Source organism: Solea senegalensis, linkage group LG13, assembly GCF_019176455.1.
Source record: "Solea senegalensis isolate Sse05_10M linkage group LG13, IFAPA_SoseM_1, whole genome shotgun sequence".
NCBI classification, from domain to species: Eukaryota; Metazoa; Chordata; class Actinopteri; order Pleuronectiformes; family Soleidae; genus Solea; species Solea senegalensis.
Window position 1 is genome coordinate 16,534,892 of NC_058033.1, and position 15,236 is coordinate 16,550,127.

Genomic DNA, 15,236 nt, shown 5'->3' on the forward strand with positions numbered 1-15,236 from the left:
AATGACCAAGAACACTGAAATATAAATTACACACAAAGCTTGCACTTGTACATTCTCTCTTCTTCCAATTCTGAAGTGGATTTCCTCAGCGTTCCTCACTTCTTTGGGTTTGCAGAGATCACGCCATACATACAGTCGTGTCTCGGCCACTTTGATCTTGACGGAGCTGGAAAACCTTGATTAAAATTTTAACAAAGGTTTGTTGTTTTATTTAAATAAAAGTGTAGGGTCTTGTACTCCTAGGTCGGAGCAGTATGAGAAGGCCAGGACTTCTCTGCTCTACTCCTACACTCAGCGCTACAACGAGCACATCGTCCCCTGCTTCATATCAGACGGAGACCCGCCTGAGGAAGACAGACAAGCCCAGCCCACATGGAGGTAACCCACACTCAGCCTCCATACTCTTCTTAAATTCACCTGCATGTGACCAAGAAATAGTCTAATACAGATCAGTCTTTTTTATTTTGACAAAAATACCAAACATTTTCTATAAAGTCCTTCCCTTTTCAATGAACCCTGTAACACCTAAGCCTCAAAATGTCTGTTTTTTGCTTATTTTAACCTTAAAAGGGCCAGTATAATGTCCTGTAACTAAAATGTAAAGTGCCCATTTTTCCAGAATAACTGTCATCTGGCAGTTATTTGCAATTTACTGCACGTTAATAGTGTATTAAAAATTTAAAATGAAGTTTTATTGAGAGATGTTGTGTGTTCAATTTGAAATTTGAACAGTATAAAACATTTAAAACGAGGCAATCAGAGACGGCAGACTTCACCCCATTCAAGGCAACAAGCCTCTGGCATTGCATCTACATTTTACACTTGCTTCTCTTCTTATATAAAACAAGTGTGCAGTTACAAATCCACCAGCACTATGCTGAGATGTTTGCTGCCAGGCTCATGCTTTATTTAGAACAGAGAATATCTGCTGTAGTGGAAACATCTGGGCTGGCCTCCATTAGTGAAACACATCAGTGATTCTTTCTGTGCTTTTTGAGTAAACCCTCTCATTTATTTTGTAAGATATTTTTGGGGCATTTAGTGCCTTTATTGGATAGGATAGTCGGCATGAAACGGGGGAGGAGTGTGGAGTAAACATGCTGCAAATAACAGCAGGTGGAATCTCTGCTGAGGGCCGAATACTAACAGAATACTTCACCGATTAGCATTTAGCTTTGTATTACTGGAATAGGGTTAGTATATTTGAAAACGTGTGCTTCCCAACCTCAGTTTCCCCTGAGTTGAGCAATATCTTCATTCTTTTCTTTGTTACTGGTGGGCACGGTGACACAGTGACACTGGTGGGCACCCCTATTCTAGTAATACAAAGCTAAATGCAAATCGGTGAAGTTTTCCTTTAATTATATCTTTATATTTCCATGTCATGTCCACCAAATTATGTTGGTGGACAAAGTTAAACAAATGCAAATGATTCTGCATCAGTCAGGGCCAAATTTGCATCGTTCTCCTGACTCAGAGTGTTATGAATGAAGCATCAGCCATTACCCACAATCCTTAGACATGTCTGATGTCCCTTCAGTCCCTTCAACGCGCTCTACTTGAAGCTACAGTGTCCCGTTGTGCGGCCCGCTCTCATGGTGACGTCCGACAATGGTCAAACCATCGTAGACTTCCGTCGGGTGTCAGTGGGTGAGTCATCCTGAATGTTTGTGTGGTTCTTCACATACTCGAAATGTTTGTTTGTGAACGCAGCTCAGTGTGTGTCTGTGTGTGTGTCCTCTGCAGGTGAGACGATGATTAAGAGGTTTACAGTTCAGAACATTTCAGACGAATCGTTGCAGGTATCCTTTTTAACAAAACTAAGGGTCAGATGATGTCTGTGTCCGAGTGGAAAGAGATTCAACATCTGCGCATAATCTCAACCCTAATCATTGTCCTGAACATGTATAAAAATAAGGGCATCTGTTAATACGTGTTTTTTTTTATATTAGAAAGGTCGATGCCACTATAAAATGTGCAGTGATAATAATAATAATAATAATAATAATAATAATAATAATAATGATGACGATAATAATTTCTTTGACCATTTGTAAGATGAGGACGTCAGTGCTGGATACACTGGGACCATTTTCCCTCCTCAATGCCCTCAGAGTCATAAGACCTGGAGGAAAGAGAACTCTGGTTCTGGCCTTCAGTCCTGCTGAGGAGAAAAAGGTGGGTTGGTATTGATTTTGAAGCGCTGGGTTGTTGTTCGATCCTAACGTCGCCGCTGTGTCACACTTTTCCGCCCTCATGTCAAGACAAGGCAGTTTTATTTACGGATGCTGTACAGAAACGTTTAACAACAACGAGAAAACAAGGACATCAGTAAAGTAAATGAATAAATTAGTTAAATAAAAGGATTAGTTTTAAAATCAAATAGATAAAATGTCTTAAAGTTGCGTAAACATGTAAAGAATTTAAACGTGAACCGCTCACATACAGTCGATCCCCTTTGATGTGGTTTCTGGTCAAAAATGAAAATTGATCAATAACATCCTCCATAATTCTCTAGCACTGTGAGATTCTGGAGATCAAAACCACTAAAATGAGCCTGGAGTTGACTCTGTGTGGGGAGGGTGTGTTCCCCACCATCACATCGTCTCACCCTGGAGGACTTCTCGACTTTGGCTATGTGTTTGAGAAGGAGAGGATCTCAGAGGTCGTACAGGTCAGTCAGGAGTGTGCGAATCAGCAAAGGACAAGATTAGATTTTGTTGTGTATATATAAACTCTTTTGGGGTTCAACAAAAGTTTGAAATGTAAAATAATTACAGGTGTTCAGTACTATAATCTAAAATGTAATGTTTTATTTATTTTCTCTATTTCTGATTTTCTGGATTTTTCCGCATTTTTTGGCACATTTGTTTTAAATGATCTTGCTTTAGGTTAACTTTTGAATATGAATACAACCAGAATGAAGATATTCATTCATGTAATCATAGAGTTTGTGAAGGAGACACATGCCACATCTGTGTTGACCGTTATATATATATATATATATATATATATATATATATATTATATGCAGTTGCGGAACAGCTCGGTGGTGGAAGTGGGTTTCAGGACGCTGTTGGCCAGTCTGTCTCTGTCCAGACCTCAGGATGGAGTCGACACTGTGGACATCCTGCTGGGCAGTTACACGGACTCTCAGGTCCAGCCTACTGTAGGTAAGTTATGATAATCATTTCAGCCAGTTTCACCAGGGACTCTTCTACAAGTGCTTCCTAAAACACACTGAGATGTGACCCCGATCAGCACTGGTATTTACATCCATACTGAGTGATGTGAGCACAGGCAGATCATGCTCAGTACAGGTCTCAACACTTCCAATGCATCTTGAATGTGTGGCATGCAGCCACATTCCTGAGCTTACATGAATGTAATCTGTCCTCAGGACAGTTTAGAGACCGCCTCCACAGGTGATGTCTGATTTTGGTTTGTTTTGTTTACACCACTCAGCATTCATGCATTTCTTTAACCACAATAGTGGTAAAACATGTGATTTCTTTTTTCTAATGGTTAAAACTTCATGCGAGTAGCGCTTGATTCACTCTTATCTGTTTTTCTCTCCCTTGCTTTCTGTCACACACACACACACACATGCAACATCTGCAGCCTCACCTGTCACAGGGGACACCTCCATGTCTGGTGTGGACAGTCGTTTTTATAGCTGTCCACATGCGGTCGGATCACTGAGGACAGATGTTAATCCTTTAACACCTGAGCCTCAAAATGTCTTTTGTGTTTTTTGCTTATTTTAACCATAAAAGGGCCTGAAAATGTCCTGTATTTACAATATACTGCATATGTTTTAACAGTTTGAAATTAAGAAAAACTAAAAGTTGTATTGAGAAAAAACACTGTGGTTGTACACGAACCCCAGATTTTGTGTTAAATTTTTAAATTTGAACTGTATAACACATATTTAAAATGACATTTGTGTGAAATTACCGGAATAACCACATGTTGGCTTTGACTTGGAATTTTTCCGGTAACACAAAGTGCTGCATAATAACAGTAATGCAAATACGTCACCTGCAACGTGCTCGCGCTCAGGTTAATACCAGGTTTAAACGACGCCATTGAATTTACAGGGACACATTGATCGGGTAAATAAATTGCACATTTGAATGCAATTGTACCGAAATTGAGTTGGTAGTGCAAAACTCAGAGTTAGGACCACTGAGAGAAGTGTTGTTACATTGTTTTGTAGACATAGTGCACATGCTTTGTGTCCTTTAGGAACTCAGAACTACAGTGGGCTGAGCGTGTTCAGCGTAGTGCCAGGAGAGGGCAGCATTGCTCCAGGACAGAGTCAGAACGTCACTATCACCTTTCAGCCTGACCATCCGTCTGTCAACTACTCTGACAAACTCACCATTGAGCTAATGAATAAGGTCAGCAGATCACTACACACACACACACACATTTCTTTTCTCAACGTGACCATGGCCATCATCACCGTTTGTGTGTTTCTGTCTCTCAGAGTAAAGTGTGTGTGATGGATCTGAAGGGTGCGGCCTCTTCACATCACATGTATTTACATGGAGGAGACGTGCTGACCGTGCCCATTGAATCTCTTCTCCCTCCACTCCCAGGTACAGACACACACCTCCACCCTATTGTATTTATTTACTTTCTATTTTATTTTATGAGTTTAATTGACAAGGACAGCGTGCAGCTTCATGGCTGCGCCAGAGTTAGCAATAAGCTCATTTTCATCTGTTGCCCTCGGGCAGGAAGGAGTCAAAGGTCAAATAACATGCTTAAATTCACAGACAAATTTAAAACATCACCAACAATAATAACAGTCCATCACATGATTAAAACAGCACAGCTTCGCAACATTAATACATCAAATCTTCCATCATATTTTACTGAACTACAAAGTCAGAAGTGATTCTAGATTCAGCTTATTCCTCTAAGATACTGAGCAACTCAGGCAGAGAGGATAAAGAGACTGACATCATAACAATTCCACATGCCACGATTCATGCAGCATATGTGAAGTCATTTATAGTAATCGTAGCATGCGCTCGGTCGGCACACCTGCTTCTTCATCTTACAGCGAATTACGGTTTCTGAGGTCTGTTTTAAAGAAAGATGTCATTACAGGAGAATGTGTTTTATGTGCTGGTTTGTTTTTTTCCTCTCATTCGCTCTCCACCTTTCATACACCTTTATATACCTGTCATACGCCTTTCATACACTTTCCTTAATTACCACAAATGATGTATGCTATTACGAGGCCCAACTGCAATACCTTCAAGGCCCACTACTGGGCTGCATCCCACACTTTGGGAAACACTCAAATACATATTTATTATTTAAATGCTAAGCTGGGATGCAAATTTATTCTGCCAGAAAGTTCTATTGATTATCATTGTGTGTTAAAAGTTGAGTGAAAACTCATTTGAAGTTTTGACCTGACCTTCTCTCTCTCTCTCTCTCTCTCTCTCTCTTTCTCTCTCTCTCTCCCCCTCTCTCTAGCGGCACCAGGGGAGAAGGGCATCCCTGTACTGGTGACCTTGTGCGCTCGCTCCAGCGGGGGTGCTGTCATACCTGCGGTGAGGGAGCTGCAGGTGGGATGCGTCTGTACCACACAGCACAGTAAGAAGGTACTGAGACTGCAGCAGGGACGACAATAGGTTCACACACATCCACAGTAAACAAACAGGTGCATCGTGGGTGAGAGCGTGATAAAGATCAAGCATTGCCACAATTTAAAAATGGGTCTCACTTTGTTTTCATAGTAAGCTTCTGCTTTAAAAAGCATCAGTACGTCAATTCAGGCGGCTGCAGGAACATGGCAGCACAAGATGGCGGCCTCTGTAAAACAAGGCTTTTTTCTAATTGTGCGTTCCAGTTCCGAGCAACAATAACAAGTGGTACACATAGCACTGTTCAGATTTTATCTGTGGACATTGTTGCCACGCTGCGTGTGCAGAATACAGTGTAGTGCATTAATATCGATGGCTAGCCCAGGATACATTGGCATCCACGTTTCTTTCCGACACAGTGAACTCTAATGGCACTTTTCCACTATACTGTTGCTGCATGACTCGGCACAGCACAGCTTGACTTTACTTGTTTGTTTTCTTTTCCGTTAGTGATAGTACCTGGTACCTGGTGTTTTTATTAGTACCTGCTCTGATAAGGTACCAAAGGAGCTGGGCCAATACTAAAATTTGACGTCAACAGACTGCCGGCCACTGATTGGTCATGGTCACAAGAATCAACGCCAACAATGACCGAACTGTAGATCAGTTAAAAAGACTTAAAAATCCTGAAAACATGTGTTAATCGCCAACATTTGGCAAAGGAAATGTTATTATATTTAACAGAGGAGTCTGGCGTATTTAGCGACAGCACTGCGGAAAGCCAGCGATCGTGAGCCCAATCACAACACAACTGTGCTCCAGCCATGCAGGAAGTCCTGAACAAATCCTTTAAATCAACTGATTCTAATGATTCAGTTGCACCGAAAACAGCTGCTTTACAAGTCACTAGTTTGTGTTTGTGTCGCGTATAAAACCACGTCATGGCATTTTCGTGCAGCCATGATATAACGACTATAGTAATGGAAAGCGACCCAAACCGTGTAGAGTCGAGCTGAGCTTTGCTACAACTGTAAAGTGGAAAAGTGCCGGTGTAAATGGAATGTACCATTGGGCTACAAAAAACTAAATCATTTTTAATTCAAAGCGATTATAAACTTCTGGTACAGAAGTACAGTATGTCATTTCTGCCAATGTTGAAAATGTTACACACTGGAACTTTAACCCTCAGTGCTCACGCGGCAAGGATCTGTGCCACAGTTGTACCCTTAGCCGTGGGAATAATACACAACTCCATATATGGACATCCTGGGGGTCTTCTTGTATGTTGTTGAGTCTGAGTTATGATTCATTTTATAGTAATGATATAAAGTAGTAATAATTGTGCAGAAGTCACAAAACAAACTGTTTTTTCTTTTCTTTTTGTTCATAAAAACGAGCCAAGGGAACTTTGAACTGTGACATATTTACACATTTCACAAATTCAGTCCAATTTGAAACATTTTGAGTACTTTCTGCTCAGGTGTGTTTATATAAGACACTCTATATTGCACATTCTTATAGCCTCTGTATATACTGTATGTTTAACATAGTAATGGAATAAGTAGCCGAAATGCTCTGTGTTCTAAGGGTTAACATTATTTAATATCACTACTATTAGCGCAGCATTTCCAACAGCTTTGTCAGCTTTTCTCTTTTTTTCCCAGAGTGGTGAGTTTTCCTGGGATGATGTGGGCTCCCTTCAAGAACAAGGCTTCAGTGTGGAGCCCAGCAAAGGTGCTGTGGAGTCAGGTCAGAAATGCACCATCACAGTCACGTGGACTCCTCAGAGTGGATACAAGGTGAGGAAGAGATGCTGCTCTGTTCATGTCAATTATCTTTTATCAAAAAGAGGTCATGCTGACAATACACGTTTCCACAAAACAAAAACAAATAACCAACTGCATCTCAGTGCAGATATGTCGGCACAGAATCCACAGAGAAGCTTTATTTTTTCCAAAGTATAGGGAACAAAAAATAGCTTTATTGACTTTTTTAAATTTATTTTGCTATTATACGGAAGTATTAGGGCCACATGTCAAAAAAGAAAATATGAAACAGAATTGAATGAATTCTGAGAAAAAAAGTAAGACTTCTGACTTTAATCTCAGAATTCTGACTTTAATTTCTGACATTTTTCTCAGAATTCATGTTATTTTTTTTTTCTTTCTTTTAATTATTTTTTTTTTACATATTTTTACATTTTACCTAATACTCTTCTGTAGTATTAAAGAAGCTATTCCTGTGTTGAATCAGAATCAGAATCAGAATACTTTTATTATCCCGGAGGAAACTGTTGAATTGAATGATTAAGACTAAGATTAAGGGTCATCAGAAATATTCAGAGTTAGAAAGTGTGTTGACATTTTCTGTCTAGTAACTCTTTTTACAAAAGGAGAAACTGTTCTTACTTGTAGAAGCGTCATTATCTGGAGGTAGTGCATTTATAAGACTTCTGTGAATTATTCAGTAATAACTTTATATTGTGGGGCGTCATGATGACAGATTTGTAAAATGATGTGAACTATAATTGTGTAATCTAAGTGTCAAAAATGTCACAGATTCCCATAAAGCAAACGTGAGAGCTGCTCATTTATAGTAACAACAGTAAATGGCATTGTTATGTCACTGTCAGATTTAAATGTATGTGTGTGTGTGTGTGTGTGTGTTTCAGCCCTATGATGTGGTGCAGACGTGTGTGTCTCTGACCCTGAGGGGAGATGAGAGGTACATTTACAAAGTCACCTTGATGGCTTTGGTCTCCTACTCTGCTGAGTGACCTCTGCAGCACCTGGACCACGGCCAGTGTGGGGAACTGGTGTCATACACACACACACACAAAGATACTGAAGATGGAACCAACATCAATAAGAGACGGATTATTTATGACTTGATTATTGATATTATATTGTAACAGCACTGCACTGTTTGCCTATTACTTTAAATATACATTTTAACATTTTATTAGTCACTTTTAAGGTGATCCATGAACTGGTTTGGCTCTTTATCAGATAACTTTTAACCTCATACTCACACTATACAACCACGGGTAAAGACTAATAAATAAATAAACATAGACATATATAATATGATAAAATAAGAACGAGGCAGTGCAATAGAAAGGCAAATTGACTAGCTCATCCTGAGTTGAATGCCAAGGAGACGAGGTGTGTTTTAGGAGGGACTCTTCTGTGATTTGTTAAACCATCCCATCTGGGAGCAGCTACTGAAATCACCTCTGGTTTCACGCCTAGTTCTAGGAACATCCAAGAGCAACTGGTTTGAAGATCACGTGATTCTGGCAGGAGTTTAGAGATCTATTAAGTTCCATAAATTGATTGAGTCCAGCCCATTTCAAACCTTAAAAACAAGCAATAAAATCTTAAAAACATTCCTGAACCAGACAATTTATGCTGGTTTTTTTATCTCTTTAATATATATTTATACATTAGATTAGTGATTATTTATTTGTTACATTGACCTAATGTGTGTAATTATGGGCTCAGCACCGCTTCAGATTAAACCTGGAGTTTACCTCAACAAAACACTCTCTCTGTCTGTTTCCATCGTCAGCGCTTGGCTGAATGGACCTAATTCCACCACCAGGGGGGAGCAGGCAATGCCAAGGAAGCCACTGGTTAATGTGAGTTGGCTGATGTAAACCAGCAAATGTGTACAGTACAGACTGTGTCATCGCTGGTACTGTAACTGTACACGTGTAGTTAAAAGAGGTATAGAGTTCATTTCAAATATATATTATTGTTTTACATTATGAATAATAGTGAAAATATTATAACTACACTGTTGTTATCATTATTATTATTATTATTATTGATTCCACTAAAACCTCTTCAGAAACTGCCATCAAAGCGCTGAATCATCCTCTTGTACATCACTGACAATAGATAATTTCACAACCCTGATAATGAACATAGTGGAACAAACTTAATTCCTGTTTGTTTGTTTTTTGTATAATTTTGTTTCGTATAATTATGAGCTGTACACAACAGCATTGGACAGATTGTACAATTGGACGCGTTGCATGGAAATGAACTGACAAATGGCACAGCACACAATAACCTGAAAATGAAAACATGAGAAAAGAAAAACAGTTAAAAGAATAAAACAAAACAGATGCTGTACTTTAGTTATAGACGGAACACAGCCACAGGTCACCAATATAAATGCACACAGGTGTTGTTGTGACTAAGGGCCACTGGTGGCTGACTGCTCCTCCCCCAGCAACCTCCTCCACAAAACGCTCCCATAACCTTACCGGTAACCAGTTTATGCCAGTTAACTCTAATCATAATCTAACCACAATTCAAATCATACAGGGTAACCAGTTCCTCAGAAATTAGGTTCTGGACTAGGTTTCGGTCTCCAGGAAGGTCAGTGTTTATGCCAAAAAATAAATACAAATACACAATACACAATACACACACTCCGAGCCATCTTCCTTTCTCATTCCGGAAATAAATAAATGAAAGATAGAAGATAATTGGTGCCTATTTCATTTATTATTGAGCAATTCTCCAAAGTATTCTTTGAAAGATACATTATTTTATAGATGAATGGATTATTATTTTCATGCAAGTTCCCAGTAACACTTTATTTAAACTCCTATTAATTAACATATGCTGTTGTCAAACTAAAGATGTAGTGTGTCGTGTTTGCGCCTTTAAAGAACATACACAGTTACTTTACCTCACTATTTGAGCTACTCACCCATTTTACCAACCAACTTATTATCTAAATCTTATTTTGCTCATTATTCCAGATGCGTATCCAGACTGTCTGTCCATATAGTGGCACTTTACCGCTGACTAGTTTCCATGCAGCCTTATTTGCAACGTGTGGTTTGGATTTGGTTAAGTACACTCGCTAACTTTGACAATGCATTCCGACAATTTGTAATCCTATTTGAATGCATATTTTATGAACTAACATCTGCTTCCTTTTTTTTTTCTGCATTTCTCCGTCACATTACACCGGGTCTTGCTCAGTCCTGGTGTATGTGAACTACTGTGTGTGTGTGTCCTTGTGTGTGTGTGTACAACAGCAGATGTCACTAATGCCTCAACGCGGACCAATAGGGTCTGACCTCTCAGAGATACATGCTGTAAGCATTTATCAGAGATTGTAGGAGATTATGTTAAATCAGATTACTGTACCCCAACCTGCCTATTAAAAGCAAGGTCATTATGAGCTTAGCCTCGTGTAATGTCAATCGTTTTATGAGACGCACTACATCATATTAGGCAATATTTGTGTTGCTGTTTTGCCTATTTTTTCTAATCTGATTTCTCCTCTGATCTCTGGCTAATACCGTGAGATAGTGCTACTTACGCTCCACCATCGAGTGGTGTCTCTCTCTCTGTCGGCCTGTGTTGTCTGTTAGTGTGTGAACAGTTAGTGAATGCGACTTGAATAAATCACTGCTGTAAAATGCTCGTAAAAGTCAACTCTGATGCAGGTCATGACCATTCATTTATTCTAAACTGCATTAAAACACACAGCAGGAGTTATTTGTAGATATATAAATGAACATATGTCATACACTCGTACTGTTACGTTAAATAATGAGTTTGGAACACACAAAATGAAAAGAGTTTTTGTATTTTCATTGCCCTGTAGTAAATAATGCTTGGTTTCCTCATTTAAAAGGTTGTTTGGTTTCCTAATGATCACAGCTGTTTACCATCGGGGCTTTATTTTATATATAAAAACACATTTAGAGCTTGTTTGACACATCAAGGTGGTTCTGTTCTCTTTCCATTCTCCTCATCAAAAGGCTGAATACAGACAATAAGCCTTTTCCCCTGGGTGGTCTGAGGCTGTGCTGAAGGAGCTTCACAACACATGTATGCAGACAAGCAGGGGTGTATCCAAGGGTAACTAAATCTCAGCAGCGTTCACCTGGGCAAATGATTCCCAATGGAAACCCACACCTAGAACTCTGCCTCACACACACACAGGGCAGTGCTTTGTTTGTCAACCACTGTTCTGCTTAATGTTGAAAAATTATACACTATTCCTATTTCACCATATTTTCACCATTAAATAAAAGGTTAAACTAAACAAACGTTTGTCTTTGAGGTTTAGTGGATTCACACCTGCTCACAAGCGTGCACATGCGTCCATACAGAATTGTACAGTCACTAAATGCCTGAGAAAGATTTTTTTAGCCAACTGTATACATATAATGATGCAATAACATATTTTAATCTCATCATTCCCCTTAATGTTTGTATGTAAGAATATACATATTTCAAACTCAGTAGGATACACGTGACCTCATATTCCACTCAAACTGTGCCACAATGGTGACCGCCAATTTAAGTTGTGCATGTAAAAAAGACAACATCAAAACAGATCTGGCACAAACAGTGGATCCCCAAATGCTGGGCCACAGTAGACATAACATTGCTCTCTCAGGAGCAGTCTTCATCCAAACCCAAGCTGAGGCTGCTGTCGTCTTCCCCCATCGGACCAACTTGATGCACACTTTGTTGTCCCGGTGGACGTCAAAGTGTTCCATGTTGTCTCCAAGAAACGCATTAATCCAATGAGCATTAACACGGCACAAGCTAATGCTCCACTACTTTTTTGTTCAGAGAATTTTTGTAAGAATCCACCTGCAGAGGAAGTAAAGCGCCTCTCATTTCTTAGCCAGACAACTGGAAGACAAGTCATATTGTTTCATAAATTATGGGAAAGTAAATATCCTGAGAGTAACAACAAGGCCTTCTATTTATTGATCCTATTTCTGTTGGCAGATTGATGACTGTCATAGGATTACTAATGGAACACTGTAAATTATTCATCATAGCTAAACTATTATTGTCGGTGGAAATGGTTGGGGAGTTTTCAGCTGATGTATTTTTATGCTTTTAACAAAATTCTATCAGAATAAATTCTAACAATTGTTTATTTCATTTATTTATTCAACTTTTTAATATCAACAATAAAACCACAAGATCATATACAGTGTTTTACATTGTGTAGTGTATGTGTATTAACATTGGTTTTAGATTTGGACTTAATGCCGGGTTTGCTCACCTGAGCAGGGAAGTGTACCCACAACTGTTATGTGGCGTTGTCTAGTTTGGATTGCAAATGAGAGTTTGACAGTAGTTTCTTTGTGGTGGTTGTTGTACTAAACCGAGTTATGAAACATGTTTGTTTGACAGATACACTACGTTACATTTGGCCCTGTGTTATTATGTCTCATAATGTGAAAAAAGAAAGAATAATACAAATAATAATAATGATAATACAAAGCTAAATGCAAATCGGTATTCCTTTAATAACATTAAATAATGACACTGTAGACTGTAACAAATGGAAGACTCTTCACCACCAGAAAAAAGAGCTGGGTAATAATTCAAGGATTCAATATCAGATATCAATAAAGCATATATAATGTACTGTACAAACACTTTGAGACACAGCACATGTTTGCTTTTAAATGTTTTGCCTCAAATGAGTTAAATGTTTTACAAGCGCTTGTTGTTTCCTGTCCATAAAGAAGTTTAGAACCATAATTAAAAGGTTTCTTCAACTTTTGGCTATATCGCCCAGCTTTACCAAAAGCATGAAATGCACTGAAATGTCATTAGAAAAATGGAGGTGCAAGATGGCAGCCTTCGTAAAGTACCCTTGCCTACAGTACATCAATAAGCTTATTCTAAGGCTATGAAAACCAATATTTTATTTATTTTAAAACTATTATACACTTATTCAAACACACTTACTACAGTCATTATCTGCCAATAATCACACTACTATAATCCTGTGATTATAGTACTATAAGAACCCATGGGCACATTTATTTGGGATTTAAATCTATAATAATGTGAGTCAAATCAAACAATGGACATTATTCATTTTAAAAAAGATAATAAATGATTCCCACTAAATAACATTTGTAACAAGTCATACTCAGAACCACTGACTCTTGTTGACTTTCTGTTGTTTTTCTTCACCCACTGTGGCATGCTCGTATCATATTTCTGTTTTAACAGATTTAAAGGAATTAAAAATGCGTCTTTAGAAGGTAAATGTTACTTCTAGGTGCACGGTTGTTACCAAAGATGGCAGTATTTCCTGGTTTGCTAAAGTGGTCGCCGACCCTTCGCCGTGCGTTGTGACGCTGCCGTAACGTGGGGTTTCCCAGAGCTGAGTGCAGGGTTACCGCGCCCATCTCTGCTGTTTGATGGCTGGAGGAAGAAGCGATTGAGATCCTGGCGTGAAGGAAGAAAAGCGAGGGACGACGACGGTGGGAAAGACAAGAAGGGATTTTTTTTGCTTTGAGTTGGAATTTGAGTTGAAACGGAAGAACTCTCAAACAGGACTCTGACACGTTTATCTGGGTGAAACACCGCCTTGTCTCTGCGCCTCTGTGCCGGTGTGTCTCCCCCTCGGCGGGTCAAAAACTGGGTTCGGGGAGTGCCGCTCCTCGGTAGCTAAACTAGCTAAATCTGAGCGCCTGGGCGGAGAGAGGAGAGACAAGATTTTGCTGTTTCCAGTCAATGTGATTTTAAACAAGGGATACCCTCGACTGAAAGCGGGTAAGGACGTGCCCTGATAATTAAAATTGTGCTTTAGAAAATGCATGAAGCGTGTGTGCAGTAGGCTGCTCTGCCGATCAAGGAAGATGGGCGAAAGGGGTTAAACTGGGTTGAGAGCTTCTCCGTTTGAGTTAGCTGCTGTTAGCCTGCTGCTAAGCTAGTCGTTCCAACGAAGAGAGTGGGTGTGGGCCACTGTTGGAGAAACTCAACGCACTGCATCAACCAAGATTTCAATCAAACTGGGCATCTCTGAAATGATTTTATTGCCGAATGTATGACACGGCACCCGTGTAGTTAACAACCAGTGCTAATGTTAATTAGCGTTTTAGTTGGTGACAGCTCGGTCGGTTAGCCAGCACCCTCTCCTGCGTCCGGTTATCTCTCCCTTTCTCACTAAATATGCTGCCGAGGTTAAACTGTGTCAGCGTTGATTTAGGAGCTAATTTTCCAGAGTCCTGTGCAAATGTGCAGTCACACGCCCCACATCACATGTATCACACTTATTGGCAACATTTTGGATCCGATTGTCGGCCCGCATCTTTATTTTATACGTTGGAGAAAACGATGCCTGGTTAAGCTAAGTGGTGGTGGATTTGCTAGTGTTTGTTGATGACTAACCCCAGGCGAGCTGATTATCATAAATACACAGTCACAAACTTCTTGCGTTTGCATAACTCAAATACACGTGAACGGAGCTTGGATTTACTTCCACTCGTTTAAATCTGTGGCATCATGAAATTGTCAAGGAAAGGGGAATCTAAAAATGGCCACTTCCCCAGCAGAATCACCACCACCCCCACTATTCTGTAGCCAGTCCATGCGAGTTAGCCAGCAGTGGCCTCAGCCTGGTATGGCTGCTCTGGGTGTGTATATCCCGAACATGGCAGCCAGAGCAATTTGCTTATATCCTCAGTGCCTGCAAACGGTAGTGTTGTTGTCGCTTCTATGTAAAATTTGTGCACTGGAGCGCTATTATTTGCCTGCTTAAAGTTATTTACGTAATGCCGAATGTCCCAGCGGCGGGCACTCGTTTGACAGACCCCATTTAAACGGGTTAGTC

At 39.7% G+C, this 15,236-nt stretch overlaps 1 protein-coding gene across 1 annotated transcript; it reads left to right on the plus strand.

Moving 5' to 3' along the window:
- The first annotated feature begins 182 nt into the window (after positions 1-182).
- Positions 183-11,347, plus strand: LOC122780149 (cilia- and flagella-associated protein 74-like). The gene is made up of 11 exons (XM_044042964.1): positions 183-378; positions 1,541-1,650; positions 1,747-1,802; positions 2,059-2,178; positions 2,519-2,674; positions 3,035-3,173; positions 4,249-4,403; positions 4,493-4,604; positions 5,497-5,624; positions 7,271-7,405; positions 8,278-11,347. Exons 2-11 carry the CDS (start codon positions 1,596-1,598, stop codon positions 8,380-8,382), a joined length of 1,161 nt encoding a protein of 386 aa, XP_043898899.1. The 5' UTR covers positions 183-378; positions 1,541-1,595; the 3' UTR covers positions 8,383-11,347.
- The last annotated feature ends 3,889 nt before the right edge of the window (positions 11,348-15,236 follow it).